General features: G+C 37.5%; 1 protein-coding gene across 1 annotated transcript in view; it reads left to right on the top strand.

Moving 5' to 3' along the window:
• KIF18A (kinesin family member 18A) overlaps nucleotides 1-15,119 on the top strand; it is an 85,910-nt gene that overhangs the window by 7,173 nt on the left and 63,618 nt on the right. Inside the window, exons 2-6 of the mRNA XM_006157674.3 lie at nucleotides 4,508-4,878; nucleotides 7,100-7,257; nucleotides 10,637-10,741; nucleotides 10,958-11,068; nucleotides 13,150-13,347. Of these exons, the coding sequence (XP_006157736.1) occupies nucleotides 4,554-4,878; nucleotides 7,100-7,257; nucleotides 10,637-10,741; nucleotides 10,958-11,068; nucleotides 13,150-13,347 (897 nt within the window). The 5' untranslated portion in view covers nucleotides 4,508-4,553. The remainder of the gene's footprint in view (nucleotides 1-4,507; nucleotides 4,879-7,099; nucleotides 7,258-10,636; nucleotides 10,742-10,957; nucleotides 11,069-13,149; nucleotides 13,348-15,119) is intronic.

Here is a 15,119-nt window from a genome sequence, read left to right on the forward strand (position 1 = left end):
TATATATATCCTTTCAGCAATAACTAAACAATTAGGAGAAACAAGAGCTTTAAGTAAATTGGTCATGCAGCTAATTAGCCTATGTACTCTGGACAAGCTCTTTCCCACCAGTCTTTGGGATATGCCATCTGAAATGCACATGCCCAAGACAACCATTTGCTCACTCTCTCTCTTCAGTCTCTTTAAAAGATTATCCCACAAGAAAAGCTTTGCTACTCCATCAAAAATAGGAGACGGTACACACACCTGATCATATCTTGGGGCCCAGAAAAATGGCGAGCACATAGAAAACAACAAATACTTACCAAATGCATAGCTATTTTCCTTTCCTGGTTTATAGCTATGTATCCTGTAGCTTTCAACTTGGGTCACTTTTCTAGGAACCCTTCAAGCTCTATTCACTTCTCCTTATAGTCTAATATAGCACTATTAACCTTTCCCCTGTAGCACTCATCAGGTACTCTTTTTACATCTTCGTGTCTGTTTTTTATCAGTATCTGTTTCACTCCCTGTACTAGGAATGATCCTAGCAGCAACAATAGTAGCACTTGTAGTCTGTATTATTCCAGTCATAGTTAAACGTGTTAGTCCTTGAAACAACTCTATGAGATAGTTATAATCTTTACAGATGAGGAAACTGAACCAAAAGGACAGTAAGCAACTTACCCAATATTGTTGCTAGCAGTAGTTGAGCTGGAATTGCAACCTAAGCTGTCCGGCTCCAATGTCTTTTTAGTTTACTTACTGACTCAATTAATTAACAAGAAATATGTTACCTCCTTGAGTCCATAAGATATCTGTTAAAACCAAAGCATTGCTGAATATTTCTAAAAGCGTTTTGTAATATGTATGGGGAAAAGTAGGGGTTTTTTGGTATCAAAAGGAATATGGAACACTACTGGCCTTTAATAGACAGGGACCAGAAATACTAAACATCCACTGAGAGGGGACAGTTCTAAACAAAAGAACTGTCTTACCCAAAGTGCCAGTCCTAAGCCATCCGTGGACACTGAAGGATGGTCTCAGATATTTCAGAAAGAAGCAGCAGGAGTTGGGGCAAATAGGAAAGAGAACTGGCATTTTTTTGAATACCTTGATACACTTAATACTTGCCTTCTTAGCCTTCACAACAATCTTGTGAGATATTGTTATACCTTTCCTATAAGCAAGAAACCTGAGACTCGGGTTAGGTGACTTGTCCAAGGTCGTAGAAGTGCTGTAAGGTGCTCTGTGGGACTTGCCGGACAGAATCTCAAGGATGAAGAGAGCAGAGTGATAATCCACTCGGGACCTGACTGTTAGAATCCAAATGGCCATCCTTTCCTTTTCAGCATTCTATTTTTGGCTAAGGACGTAGCCCTAAAAAGGTAGAGCTGTGTCCAGCATCTGCTGCTTTTAGATTACTTTAGTCTTGTTTGAATTCTGTCCAAAAGCGTATGGTTTCGTGACACATTTTAACTTTTAATATTGCGGACTATTCTGTCATTAAACAAGTACAGCCCCATAGTACAGAGGTTAAGCCTTGTGCGTAGGGAACCAGATCCCACGTAGCTAACCATGGTTTGAATCTCAGTGTCAGTGGCTTGAAAATCAAACCAGACATGTTTGTCTCCATGGCCAAAATCCTAATGGGATTGGGGAAATGGAGGGAAAAGGATTACCATATGGCCGCACTTTTGGGGGAATGTATTCTCTCTCTCCCTCCTTCCCTCTCTCTCTCTCACACACATAAGCAGATGTGCCCTCTGACAATTGAAAAAGAAAATCTTTTTTTTTTTAAATAGAGATTTTCACCATAGAGATCTCTGGGTAGAGAGAGTCAGAAAGGGAGAAATCACCCCTGTTGGGGTGGCTATGCCACAATCCCCTCTTCTCTACTCTCCTCCTGGGACTGTGGGCACTCACGCAATAGGTGCCCATCATGAGTTTCAAGCCACTGAGTCCAGAACTCAAACCACTGTTGGCCACATGGGAGTCCAGAACCTTAATCACTATACCACCTGCTGACTCTGAAAAAGAAAGTCATTTCACCTTCCTCTTCTCCTTCTTCCCACACAGGTTTACTCTCTCATTGATCCTTCTTTCATGCAAGAGTGTCTGATGTATTTTTCAAGCTGCTGGTGCCAGAATTCAAACTTTAAGGGTTTCTGAGAGTCTAATGCACTTTTAAGCTTTAGAAACTGCTTTAAGACTCTGAAGACAGCCTTTACTTTCTTAAGTTGGCTTCCATGTGTCTTGACATTTCCACCTGGGTGTCTGTGAAAACTCTTAGACTCAAGATGTCCAAAACTTAATTCCTGATCTTCTCCCTTAAACCTTTTCTACTGTTACTTCCACTCAGTTGACAGCTGCTCCGTTCTTCCAATACTTGAGCCAAACTTCTAGAGTTATTCTTAAAAGCCTACCTTCTTCGCCTTTCCTATCAGGAAATTCTGTTGGCTTTATCTCAGAATACATCCAGAATCTGACCACTTACCCCTTGTGAGCTGACATCATCTCTTGTCTATCTTCAATGGTCTCTTCTCCGTTCCCTGTAGTACTTTATCTGCACATCAGTCAGTGATTGTATTCTCTCTGTCCCGTGCTCAAAAACGTCTCCTCTTTATCTCACTCAGAGTACAAGCCAAAGTCTTAGGACTCCTCTGCTCATTCCATTCTACAACAACTAACGTACCAGGTGGGATGCTGGGGTCCTGGCCTTAGCCATTCTATTGGAAAGTACTTTCCCCAGTCTCTGCATGATTAGCTTTCTCACCTCTAAGTTGTAGTTCATATGTTACTGGTTTTTTTTCCTGCCTTTCTTTTTAATTAATTAATTATCGTTCTAGAGGGCACAAAGTACCCACAGAGAGACAGAATGAGAGAGAGGAGAAAGTCCTCCCCTTAGGGAGTAGTCACACTGCAATCCCACTTCCTCCACCTCTCTTCCTTTCAGGACTTTGGGTGTGCACACACATGCTGGGCATGTTTCTCAGGTCTCCAGGTCCAAGACTCAGATCACCAAGGTCAGCCATGTGGGATTCGACTGCCTTAACCTCCAGGCCACAGAGCCAGCCCAAGTTAAGTTTTAATTGATAAGTAATACTTGTATATGCTTATGTAGTACAATGTGATATTTTGATAATGTATTAATATATAGTATGGAGTGAGCAAATCAGGCTAATTAACATATCCACCACCTCACATACCTATCATTTTTTTGTAGTGAGAACATTTAAAATCCAATTTCAGCAATTTTGAAATATATAATGCATAATTATTAGCTGTAGTTACCTTGCAGTGCAATAGATAACAGAATTTACTGCTTCTGTCTACTTTGGTCTGTTTTATGAATTGGAATTTTTATATTTCACATGTAAGTGAAATGGTACAGTGTCTTTTTCTGTACCTGGCTTATGTAATTTAGCATACAATCCTAGATTTATCCCTGTTGCACAAATGACAGAATTTTTTTTAAGGCCAAATATTATTCCACTGTATGGGTATGTCATTTTTTTTATCCATTCATCTGTTAAGGGACACTTTTGTTGCTCCCATATCCTGGTTATTGTGAATAATGCTGCACCGAACATGGGCATGCAGATCTCTCTTCAACATACCAATTTCAATTGCTTTGGATATATACTCAGGAGTGGATTATACTAACTACCTCAGTTCCTTCAGTTCCTTACTCATGTAGCTTTGGTTGGTTTGTTTATTTGGGGGTAATTTTTATTCTCTATGTTATAATCTTAACTTTCAGATTTTAGATTATTTGCCGAATACCTAAGGCTTCCAAGTTAATCCTTTTAGCTTATCTACTTTTTCTCTTTTCATGTGAGGCAGTCATAAAGTTAAAATGTCATAATTTTAAAATGCTATCATTGATATTCTTTACACTTGCATATCATCAGAGAGCAAAAACTACTATACCTTAGCATCCCAAGGAGTATATTACCACTTCCATCACCTTCAGACCTGAGCTAGCTCGTTGGTACATCCTTGGAGCTATTTTTAACCCCATGGATCTCCAAGATACAGGTAGAGCCCAGCTTGGATGTATCACTTTCTACTGCCAAGGGGCTTGCAGCCAAGATCGCTTTTACTAAAAATAGCTCACAAGCCAAGGCATTCCCATCATTACCTTGATATGATTAGAAGAGTTCCTTTTCTGTTCATTCCTATGACCAGTCTAATAGTGCTGGAACCTTGTGAGAACTCAAAGCTAGTTTTAGGGTAGTATAACTGATTATATACGGCTCAACTCTAGTGTTTACATTTAGGTTGCAGCAGGGTCTGACTAATATCTCAGGTTATGGTTTTGGGTATGTTTGTACCATCTAATTTTTTGTTTTAGAAAGTTTAAGTGTATGTGTGTGTATTTTGTTTTTTTCTTTTTTTTTTAAGCACCAGTAACATTTACCTGGGGGTGGAATAGAATTAATACCTTTTTTAAAATGAATGCTTCATGCCTATTATTTTGTGTACAGTAGAACTAAAATTAAAACTTTACTTTTTTTAATTTCAGGAAAATATTCAAGCCTTTATATAAACAGAAATCAAAATAATCAACAATGTCTGTCACTGAGGAAGACCTGTGTCACCACATGAAAGTAGTTGTTCGTGTGCGTCCAGAAAACACAAAAGAGAAGGCAGCTGGATTCCAAAAAGTAGTCCATGTTGTGGATAAACATATCTTAGTTTTTGATCCCAAGCAGGAAGAAGTCAGTTTCTTCCACGGAAAAAAAACTATGAATCGAGATATTATGAAGAGACAAAATAAAGATCTTAAATTTGTATTTGATGCTGTTTTTGATGAAACTTCAACTCAGTTGGAAGTTTTTGAACATACAACTAAGCCAATTCTGCGTAGTTTTTTGAATGGATATAATTGCACAGGTAATTGTTTCCGTTTGGGACTCAATTTCTCCATCCGACTTCAGTTTTATAAAAGGAGTGACGTCTGTGTGGCCCTTTCTTCTAAATATGATTAAATTTAAGGTGCTTGTATTCTAAAATTATTGAGAAATTCAAGTCTTTAGCTGAAAATGTGTACTTTCTTTGAAATTTAGTTATCATATATAATTATTTACATTCGTGAAACTTTCTCTTGCAGGGTCTTGCTATGGCCCCTACAGATAGTCAGTCCTTTCAGTTTCTTGTGTTATTAAACCACATGCTTATTACTGGCATAAAATTTCTCATAATTTGTATTCATAAGTATTCCTACTGTTTATCTATACATTTATCTGTCCCTGGGAAATAGATGTTTCTGAGTACTTGGCAGCTTTTTTGTAGGATTTTTCTTATGGTACCTTGAAATAAAAGTGGTAAAGCCTCATGCTAATTGAGCATCTTGTACTATTTCAGAATACTTTCAGCCAAAGAAGCATCTTTACTGCTTTTGAAAGGCTCTAATAATTTGCCTTTTGAAAAAGCCTCGCTGATTTCCTAGAGAAACAAAAATGATCACTTTATTCAATGTTTACGAGGCATTGACATCATTATTTATTTCCTATTTTTGTAATTGTCAGTATTTATGACATTTTTCCCAAAATACCCCACAATTGTAAAATATTTTAGTGTTCCACTGACTAATTCAGTTTTATCCCATGAGACTTGACGTCCTGGTCAAGTAGGAATGGAATGTTGTTTATCAATTGGGACCAGCAGTTGGCATAATGGCTATGTTGCTCGACTCCCATGTCGTCGACCATGGTTCAAGTTCCGAACCCGGTGACTTAAACTCACGCTGGGGGCATGTGCATGTGTGCCCAAGATCCTGAGAGGAGAACGGAGGAGAAGGGAATGTGGTGTGGCCATCCCCGGGGGGGGGGGTGATTTCTCTCTTTCTGTCTCTTTGTCTTTCTCTGGTGAGCACACGCACCCTATAGTAAAAACCTCTCCAAAAAAAATAATTTAAAGGGATTTTATAGTGACTTCTATTTAGAATTCATTCAGCCAACTTGTATGGAGTACCTACTTTGTGCCAGGGGATTTGCTAGATGCTAAGGATAGGACCTCTGTCTTGGCCATGCTGGCGATGGGTAGTACAGTGCGATGCATTCTAGAGAAGGGGGGTGTGGCTCTGTAGTGTATACTCAGGGTTCAAAGGAAGAAATGGATGGTTCTCCCGAGGGTGACAGGAAAGGCACAGAAAGGTGACATTTGTGCTGAGTGTTTAGGAACAGGTGGAAGTTTTCCAGCTAGATTAAATAGAGGGACTCTAGGACAAGGCAGTAGTACAGAAAATGAGCATTAAATGCCAAGAACGTCCAATAATCTAATACACCAGCTCCATCCCGCTCGCCCTCCAGAATCTGCAGTTTTATTTTCCCCCCTTTCACTTACCTGCAGTCAATAGATAGGTAAGTACAATACAGTAAAATATTTTAGAAGAGACTACATTAGCTTAACTTTTATTACAGCATATTGTTACAGTTGTTCATTTTTTATTATTAATCATCCACTGTGCCTGCACTATAAATTAAACTTTTCATACAAATATGTGTACAAGAAAAACCATAATATATGTAGGGTTTGATATTGCCTGGTTTCTGTTGGGAGTCTTGGAACATAACCCCCAAAGACAAGAAGGGGCTATATATTCCTAGATCACAGTAAGGAAGATAGGGCTGGAGAGAGAAGCAGACACCTGTCTACAGGGCTTTATGATATTTCAAGGTGAGGAATGGGAACTTGCTTATGCAGGACTATAGAAGAACTGGAAAGGTGTAACATATTCAGGTTTCTTTTCTGTAAAAATAACTACAAATTCCAAAGGATAGATTAAATAAAATTGAGACTAGTAGACTGGGAGAGTCATGAATGATTAAAATGTGAAAGATTACTGTGAAGAAAGGGAGCAGTTGCTGTAGTGTGTGTATGGCAGGTATAGGGGGAAGTGTATGGTACCATTAATCAGATTAAGAAATATAGGAATAATTGTAGAATTATGTTAAAATTCCTATGTTTTGAGGTTAAGGCTGTAAATTAATTTTGGATCCACTGGGTTTAAAACTGTTCAGGGTATCTAGATGGAACCCTCTGCTAGACAATGGATATAGTTGTGTGTTTATATCATAACAAAGAGCTTTGATCCATTTTCATAAAAACTCAGTACTTGCCTACGGTGCCACTGGAGCTGGGAAGACTCATACAATGTTAGGATCAGCTGCCGAACCTGGAGTAATGTATCTAACCATGTTAAATCTTTACAAATCCATGGATGAAATTAAAGAAGAGAAAGTATGTAGTACTGCAGTTTCTTATCTGGAGGTGAGTTGCCATTATTCTTTAGATTAATCAATACTTTTGTAGAAACTTTAAGTTATATAGGTTCTGGAATTTTCCCATGAATACATGAAAATCATTTAAATTCCTGGTTTGAGTATTTGTTACACATCTTACTCTTTTTCCTTAAGGTTTCTATTTGGGCATAATTTCAGACTTAGAAGTTGCAAGAATAGAACAAAGAATTTCCAGATACCCAGATCCCCCATATGTTAACATTTTACTATATTTGCTTGCTTTCTTTGTTTGAATGTTTCTCTGTATGAGTGTGTGTATATTTCTTTTTTTAGAACTGTTTTAAATTGCAGGCTTATTGTAAAAACAGTAAATTTTCTTAAATAACCACTGAATAGTTATCTAAATCTGGAAATGATCAAATCTAATCTATAGACCTTAGTGAGATTTTACTGATTTTTCTATTATCCTTTATTGAAAAAGAATACCCAAGATCATAAATTGTATTCAATTGTCATATCCCTTTAATCTCCTTAATCTGTAAAATTTTTGCGTGTTTCTTTGTATTTTATGGCACCATCATAAAATTCTTCATTTGTAGAGTCTTCCTTTTGGGTTGGTCATGATTAGATTCAGGCTGTTCACTGGCAGAAAACCCACAGAGGTAATATTAAGTTCATACTGCATCATGTCAAAGTGCATGAGCATGACAGTAATGACCCCATTACTGTAGTGAGAACTTTGGCCAGTTTCCTTATGCTGGTGTCTGCATGATTTCTCCCTCTAAAGATAATAATTTTTCCCTTCATAATTTTACCCTTTATGAGTACCTTTGGGGGAGACAGTGTAAATATCCTCTTATTACTCAAACGTTCACCTATTAGTATTAACATCTACTGATGATTCAAGCCTGAATAAGTTACTATGATGTTTTTTTATGGTGATTTTTTTTAACACTATCATTTCTACATTTATTCATTGGCCTACTCTATGGAATAGCTTTTTCTTTAATTACGTCAGCATAGACTCAGGGATGTTTCATTCAATAGATTATAATCACTTTCTGTAATCATTTTCTGTGTGCTCAAACTGTCCAAGATTTATCTAGTTGAGGCTCTTTCATGTTGCTTCTCGTGTCCTTGTGATATACACAATCATTGTTGAGGGTCCTACCCTTGAAATTGAAGCCAACATTCAACAAATGGTAACTAAGTGGTAGACACTGTCTTTACATTCAAGTGGTGTTTCCAGTGCAGAACAGAAAACCTTGATTTATCTGCTTATTCATGTCTGATGTCAAAAATCTCTTTCCTTTTTACGATCTTATAATTGATCTCTACTGAGAGAATTTTAGGACTTGATTAAAATCATATGTTGCTAAAATTTTCCTAATCAGTATGTAGAACTTAGAGATAAAAGAGAAGTAAAATTCATCTTCTGTATTAAGTAGTAAAAAGAATTGTCCTGAACTCAACTGGACAAGGAGTGTGGCAGCATTCATTCTTTCTTAGGTCCTTTTATAAGTGAGAGAGTGTTCAAGTTCAATTATTTTCATAACTGTTACAAATTTTTTCTTTTAATCTGCTTCCATGTTATTGAAGAGAATGCAGTGTTCAATATTTTAATAAAATGGTCATCATTCATTAAAGAGAATTATAGAGGGAGACTTCAGGAAAGTTTATGGTAAATGGAATTAGAGTATGAGGTTGTTTTGTTGCAAAAAAATTTTAAATCCATACGTAGTTTTCCAAAAACAAACTTTCTAAAGCCCACTGGTACCAGCAATGAATTACTATGAGCGATTTATTAGAACATAGAAGAAAATAAATTTTTTAAAGGCTTAATTTTCTATGATTTTTTTTCGTTAATTCTTATCAATAACAGTTGTAGTTGTCATTTGCTTAGGAGGTAGTGAACTTTCTACCTTAATACATTTGTAAAAATAGGTCAGTAGTTGAAACCGGCAGTTGGCGTAGTGGCTATGTCTCTGGACTCCCATGTAGTCAACTGCAGTTTGAGTCCCAGACTTGGTGGCTTAAACTCACACTGGGCACGTGTGCGTACATGTCCAAGATCCCAAGAGGAGAAGGGATTGCAGCGTGGTCATCCCCCCTGGGGGCGATTTCTCACTTTCTGTCTCTCTGTCTTGCTGGTGAGGGCATGCACCCTATAGCAAAAACCTCTCAAAAAAAAAAAAATTTATGCCAGTAGTATTATTTCTGTGTGTTACTTATAGAACTTACTTTGGAAACTTGCCAGAGACATGGAGCAGACTTGTTTTCGATATCACGTAGTACAGTGAGGTTATCGAGGCTCCAGCCCCTACTCGGATACTACTTCTGTTGCTATGAACATAACCTTTTAGGGCCTTTGTTCCCTCATCGTTCAAATATTAATGATAAATGCTCATTAATAATTGTATGATAAACTTAACCTAATTGAATGATAATAAATATATCCATCTATTATTTTTATTTTTATTTTTTTTCTTTTGTGGGGTAGGGGATACCAGAGGATGAATAAAAAAGATAAAATGAGAGAGGGTCAGTGGATGGCATGGTGGTTAAGGCACTGGATTCCCACATGGCTGACCAAGTTCAATTCCCAGACCTGGCAGCTTGAAAGTCATTCTGGTTGTGTGTATGTGCATGCCCAAAATCCCAGGAGGAGAGTGAAGAAGGGATTGCAATGTAATCATCCTCTTGAGTGGTGACTTCTCACTTTCTCTCTCTCTCTGACGAGTACACGTAAAAAAAAGAAAAGAAAAGAAAAAAGTTGGAGAGGAATAGAAAAAGAAAGTACTGTCCAACAGGCCTTGGTAACGCCGCTATCCTTTTTCTTCCAGTTCTTCATCCTGTCAGGAGCCCAGGCACATGTGCACTTGTGCTCTGTGTGATTTTCAAGCCACCAGGGCCAGACCTCAAGCCCTGGTCAGAAATGTGGGCTCTGTGCAGTGCTCAGCTGCTGTGCTTTAGGCCCAACCCTTGTCCTATCTTTTGTTTTAAATTTTAAGTTCCAAAATTTAAATAGTTTGAACTATTTGGGCATCATGAGATAATATCTTCTCCAGTAATAACCATGCTACCTCCAAATAACCTGCATTTCAGATCCACCAGAATTTTCCTAAACCATGTGTCCCATCTATTTTCAAGTTAGTCAAGTTAGAAATCACAAGATGAAAGTGTAATGTTGCCAAATGTAAGCTTTAATTTCAAACTGACGAAATCAGTCTTTCATTTTTCTGGGGTGGTAGAAAATTAATGGCAATATGAAAGCGAAGCAGGGAGATGAATGAAAATGAGCACCTGTTTGTCTTTAAAATTCTAATATACTTAAATCAGCAATGTGCATGTGATGTAATCACTGTTGTTTTGACATCAATGCTAAAGCAGGGTTTTTTTATATTAAGGTATATAATGAACAGATTCGTGACCTCTTAGTAAATTCAGGGCCACTTGCTGTTCGGGAAGATGCTCAAAAAGGTGTGGTTGTCCAGGGACTGACTTTACACCAGGTATGTCTATACACGTATTTTTCCCCAGTTAGCATAGCAAATGTGGTTACTTGGCCATCCACCTATTTCCCATGCTATTTGAGATAGAAAAAAACTAAAACCATTTTATTGCATTTCTTTTACCTTTAAAAGTTTTCGTGTTTGTTGCAAGTTTATTGAAAAATGTAAAGGTGGGTTGCTAATTTGTGTATTTTTCTTCTACTTAAATTTCTCTAGCCAAAATCCTCAGAGGAAATTTTACAGTTATTGGATAATGGAAACAAAAACAGGACACAACATCCCACTGATATCAATGCAACATCTTCTCGTTCTCATGCTGTGTTTCAGGTAACAGGCCACTGGGCTGTCACTCTTGAAATGGAATTTTGAATAAAGCCAAATTTGTGATGGTAATTTCTATTCAAGAATATTTAGAATTGAGATGACTTTAAAAAATATAAATTTTCACCTTAGTCAAGATATAGCTTGGTAAATAATGGTGATGGGAAGAACTTTTTTTAATACTTTTTTTTTTGTTTGGAGAGGTTTTTGCTATAGGGTGCATGTGCTCACCAGACAGACAGAGAGAGAAAGAAAGCGAGAAATCACCCCCCCGGAGGGATGGCCACACCGCAATCCTTTCTCCTCCATTCTCCTCTCAGGATGTGAGGCACACAAGCCCATGTGCCTGGCGTGTTTTAAGCCGCCGGGTCTGGGACGCGAACCATGGTCGATTACATGGGAGTCCAGTGACATAGCCATTACGCTAACTGCTAGTCCCAGGGAAGAACTTTTTGAGTTTTATTTTTTGACCTTTTTTTTCCCTTAAGTTGGTGAAGACATTTCATTTTTCTTATTTCTTCATAAGGACCATGTAAGAAGTTGTATTCCATAAGAAAGTTAACATAGTCCTTTTTTAAGAATACAATTACAAAAAGAGCTAAAGTGTAGTCTAGTAGCTATTATTTCTTATAGTTTCTTGTCTTGTCAGTATCCAAATGATTATAAAAGCTTCATTCAAGATTATTCTATGTGAAATAAATCTTATGAGAAAGAAATTGTGGTCCAGCCCATAGCCTAGTAGTTAACATGAGCCTGATTCCACATGGCCGACTGTATGGTTCAAGTGCCCAACCCAGCAGGTTGAAAAACATGCCAGGTGTGTGTGCATGCATGCATGCTCCTAATCCCAAAACAAGGGAAAAATAGTGGAGAAGGGATTGTGGCACGACCATTCCCCATGGAAGGTACTTACTTTCTCATTCTTTTGTCTGTCTCTCTCTCTCTCTGTTCGGTGACCACATGTGCCCTCTGGCATATTACCAGCAATAAAAGAAATTGCTGTCATTGAAACAATTTGTACCCACAGTAATCAAGCCATTCATACAGTCTCCAGTCAACAATTATATTAATCCTTTTTTCTTTTTCGGGGGGAACTTGACAGAGGGCATATGCTCACTGGAGAGATAAAGTAAGTGTGAAAGCACCTCTCCACGGTCATGCCACAGTCCTCCATTTTTTTCCCTCTCATCTGGATTTTGGGCACTCCTTCAGGTACGCCTGACCTTTTTTTCTTTATTTCAAGCCACTGGTCCAGGATTCCAACTCCAGTTGGATGTGTGATATCCAGCCACTTTAACCACTACACTACCAGCATGCCCGTCTTTTCTGTTCCAATCTCTAACTCATCTATCAATTCTCATGAGAGAAATGTTTATTTATAACTGAGATTTACCTAAAGTGTCTTAAACCCTGCTTTATAAGGAAATTTAGTAAAAGGATTTGGGGATGGAATAATAATTTACCTTCCCCAAGTCTTTTATGTTTGCTACCTAATTTATTTCAGTTAAATTACTATGAAGCAGCTTAAAATAGTTGAATCAATTATGCTTTACTGGGAAATTGAAAATGATTGGTTTAATCTTCTAGAAACTTATGATATCTTAAATGTTTTGACTGTTTTGGAGATAAGAATAATTTACACTTTGGTTTAGGTCGGCATCAAATTTAGCTTTTCTTTTGGAACAACCCCTAGAGACATGCGAAGCATTCTAACAGTTGACTTCGGTTTTCTCTAGAACATTATTTTTGTTGGAACTGTGTACCCCACCATCACCTCAAATAATTCCATGTTCTGGGTGAAGAGATAACCAGAATGCAACTAACAGTTGTTTTGACTTTCTGTTGGGTGGAGCTAATACATTTTTACCTTATACACGTGCGGGAAGTCTTCTCACTGTCATATTTTTCTCAGCCTTAGTGATTACCTCTCGTACTCTTAAATATCAATCAAATTATACTCTGTTCAGTTCATTTTTTTAAGCAGAAATAATTATGATTTCCTGCTTTTTAAAAAATAAAATGTATGTTATCCTTCTGAGTTTGTTAAATCTTATCGTTTTCCCCTTTTCTCTTGTAATTTCAAAAAGATTTATTTGCGACAACAAGACAAAACAGCAAGCATCAATCAAAATGTCCGCATTGCCAAGATGTCACTCATTGACCTGGCAGGGTCTGAGCGGGCCAGCACTACCAACACTAAGGGGGCCCGGTTTGTAGAAGGCACTAATATTAATAAGTCACTTTTAGCTCTTGGGAATGTCATCAACGCTTTAGCAGATACAAAGGTGAGTACTGCGTGTTTACTTGTTCAGTGTTTTGAAATATACTAGAAAGTTACTATTTAACATGTTTTTACTTTGAAGGTCTATTACAAATGAAATTTAGGCATATATATCAATAATGTTAACTTACATATCAAAGACCTCCAAGAGCTTAATCTTATAAATAAAGCTGTGCTTCTTTCCAGGTTCTAAGTTTATTTATTTATTTTCTCCATGGGGAGGGGAAGCACTCTTCAATAGGATCTTTAAGAACTACACCCTCAGGCACAGCCCAAAGGATCATCATTCACCCAGCTTATACAGAGATCTCTGGAAACAAACCCAGGACCTTTCCTGTGGCTTCAGTGCTGCTATGTTTTACATTACCTTTGCACCACTGCAGTGGACCTGCATTTCCAATTTTATAATCAGAATTGGTGAAATGAAAAGCACTGACTACTATCAAATCGATAGTTAGTATTTTATGGTACTTTTTCATTTTTCATCATTTATTTCTAAGTTAGTTCTTTTTTTTGGAGAGGTTTTAGCTATAGGGCCCATGCGCTCGACAAAAAGACAGAGAGACACATAGAGACAGAAAGTGAGAAATCACCCCATCACCCCCCAGGGGGGATGGTCATGCTGCAATCCCTTCTCCTCCATTCTCTTCTCAGGATCTGGGGCACGCATGTACACATACCCGGCATTAGTTTTAAGCCACTGGGTCCAGGACGCGAACCGCAGTCCACTACGTAGGAGTCCAGCTACATAGCCATTATGCTAACTGCTGGTTCCCCTAACTTAGTTCTTAAAGTAACTGTTCAGTCATCACTATTCAGGAAGAATGACAATTGATTTGGCATGCAGACAAAAAACATAAGTCAGGCAAATTAAATTTTTTTCTGATTAGTATTTTATATATTTTTAAATTAGGTTAAATGTTAAAGAATATTGACTTTTCTTAAAGAGGAGAAGGACTTAGATGTAAACTGTAATGAAATCGCCTAATAAAATAAAGTTTACTAGATCCTTTGGGGACATTTAAAAATATTTTATGCATTTCTACTCCAGAAATGGTTGCTGGAACACAGCATTTTGACAACCTATACGTTTTTAAAACCGATTTTTTTAATTAAAATATGATCACTCATCTTAAACCAAGCTCAAAAGCTTTAGGAAAATTACTGTTAAACTGTTTCTGACTTAGAAAAAACTACATTAAAACTATTTGGGGAGGTTTTTTTAAAAAGTCAATTTACTCAAAACATATGAAGTTTATAAAACCAAGATATCTTTTAGAGTCTAAGTTAAAAATCTCAAGCATACAAGCAGAGAGCAGGTTATAAAGTCTGTACAAAGTTTAAAGCCTTCCCTAGGATTTTTGCCATACACACCCATTCTTAATTTTTTGGAAGAATTGTTTAGTTTTTTCTATGATTATTATTTTTAATTTGACCAGACAGAGACAGGGACAGGGAGGGAGTGAGAGACTCTAACTGCAGGACCAGGACTCTAACTGCAGTCAGCCATGTGGGAGTCCAGCGCCTCAACCACCATGCCACCTACCAGCACTCCCAATGCTTAATTTTTAAATTATGACTCCTGTGGAGTCATTTATGCATTGAGTTGTTAATGCATTGTCTCATTCGTGTAAAATCATTTCAAGCAGCACCAGCAATGTACATGTTATGCTATTTGGGAAGGACTAGCGAGTATGTGGCCACAGAGAGTTAAGGGCTCCTAAGACCTATTTCTTTTTTTTTTTTTTTTTTTTTTGGGGTTTTTTTTTTATAGGG

Source organism: Tupaia chinensis, unplaced genomic scaffold (assembly GCF_000334495.1).
Source record: "Tupaia chinensis unplaced genomic scaffold, TupChi_1.0 Scaffold000555_1, whole genome shotgun sequence".
NCBI classification, from domain to species: Eukaryota; Metazoa; Chordata; class Mammalia; order Scandentia; family Tupaiidae; genus Tupaia; species Tupaia belangeri.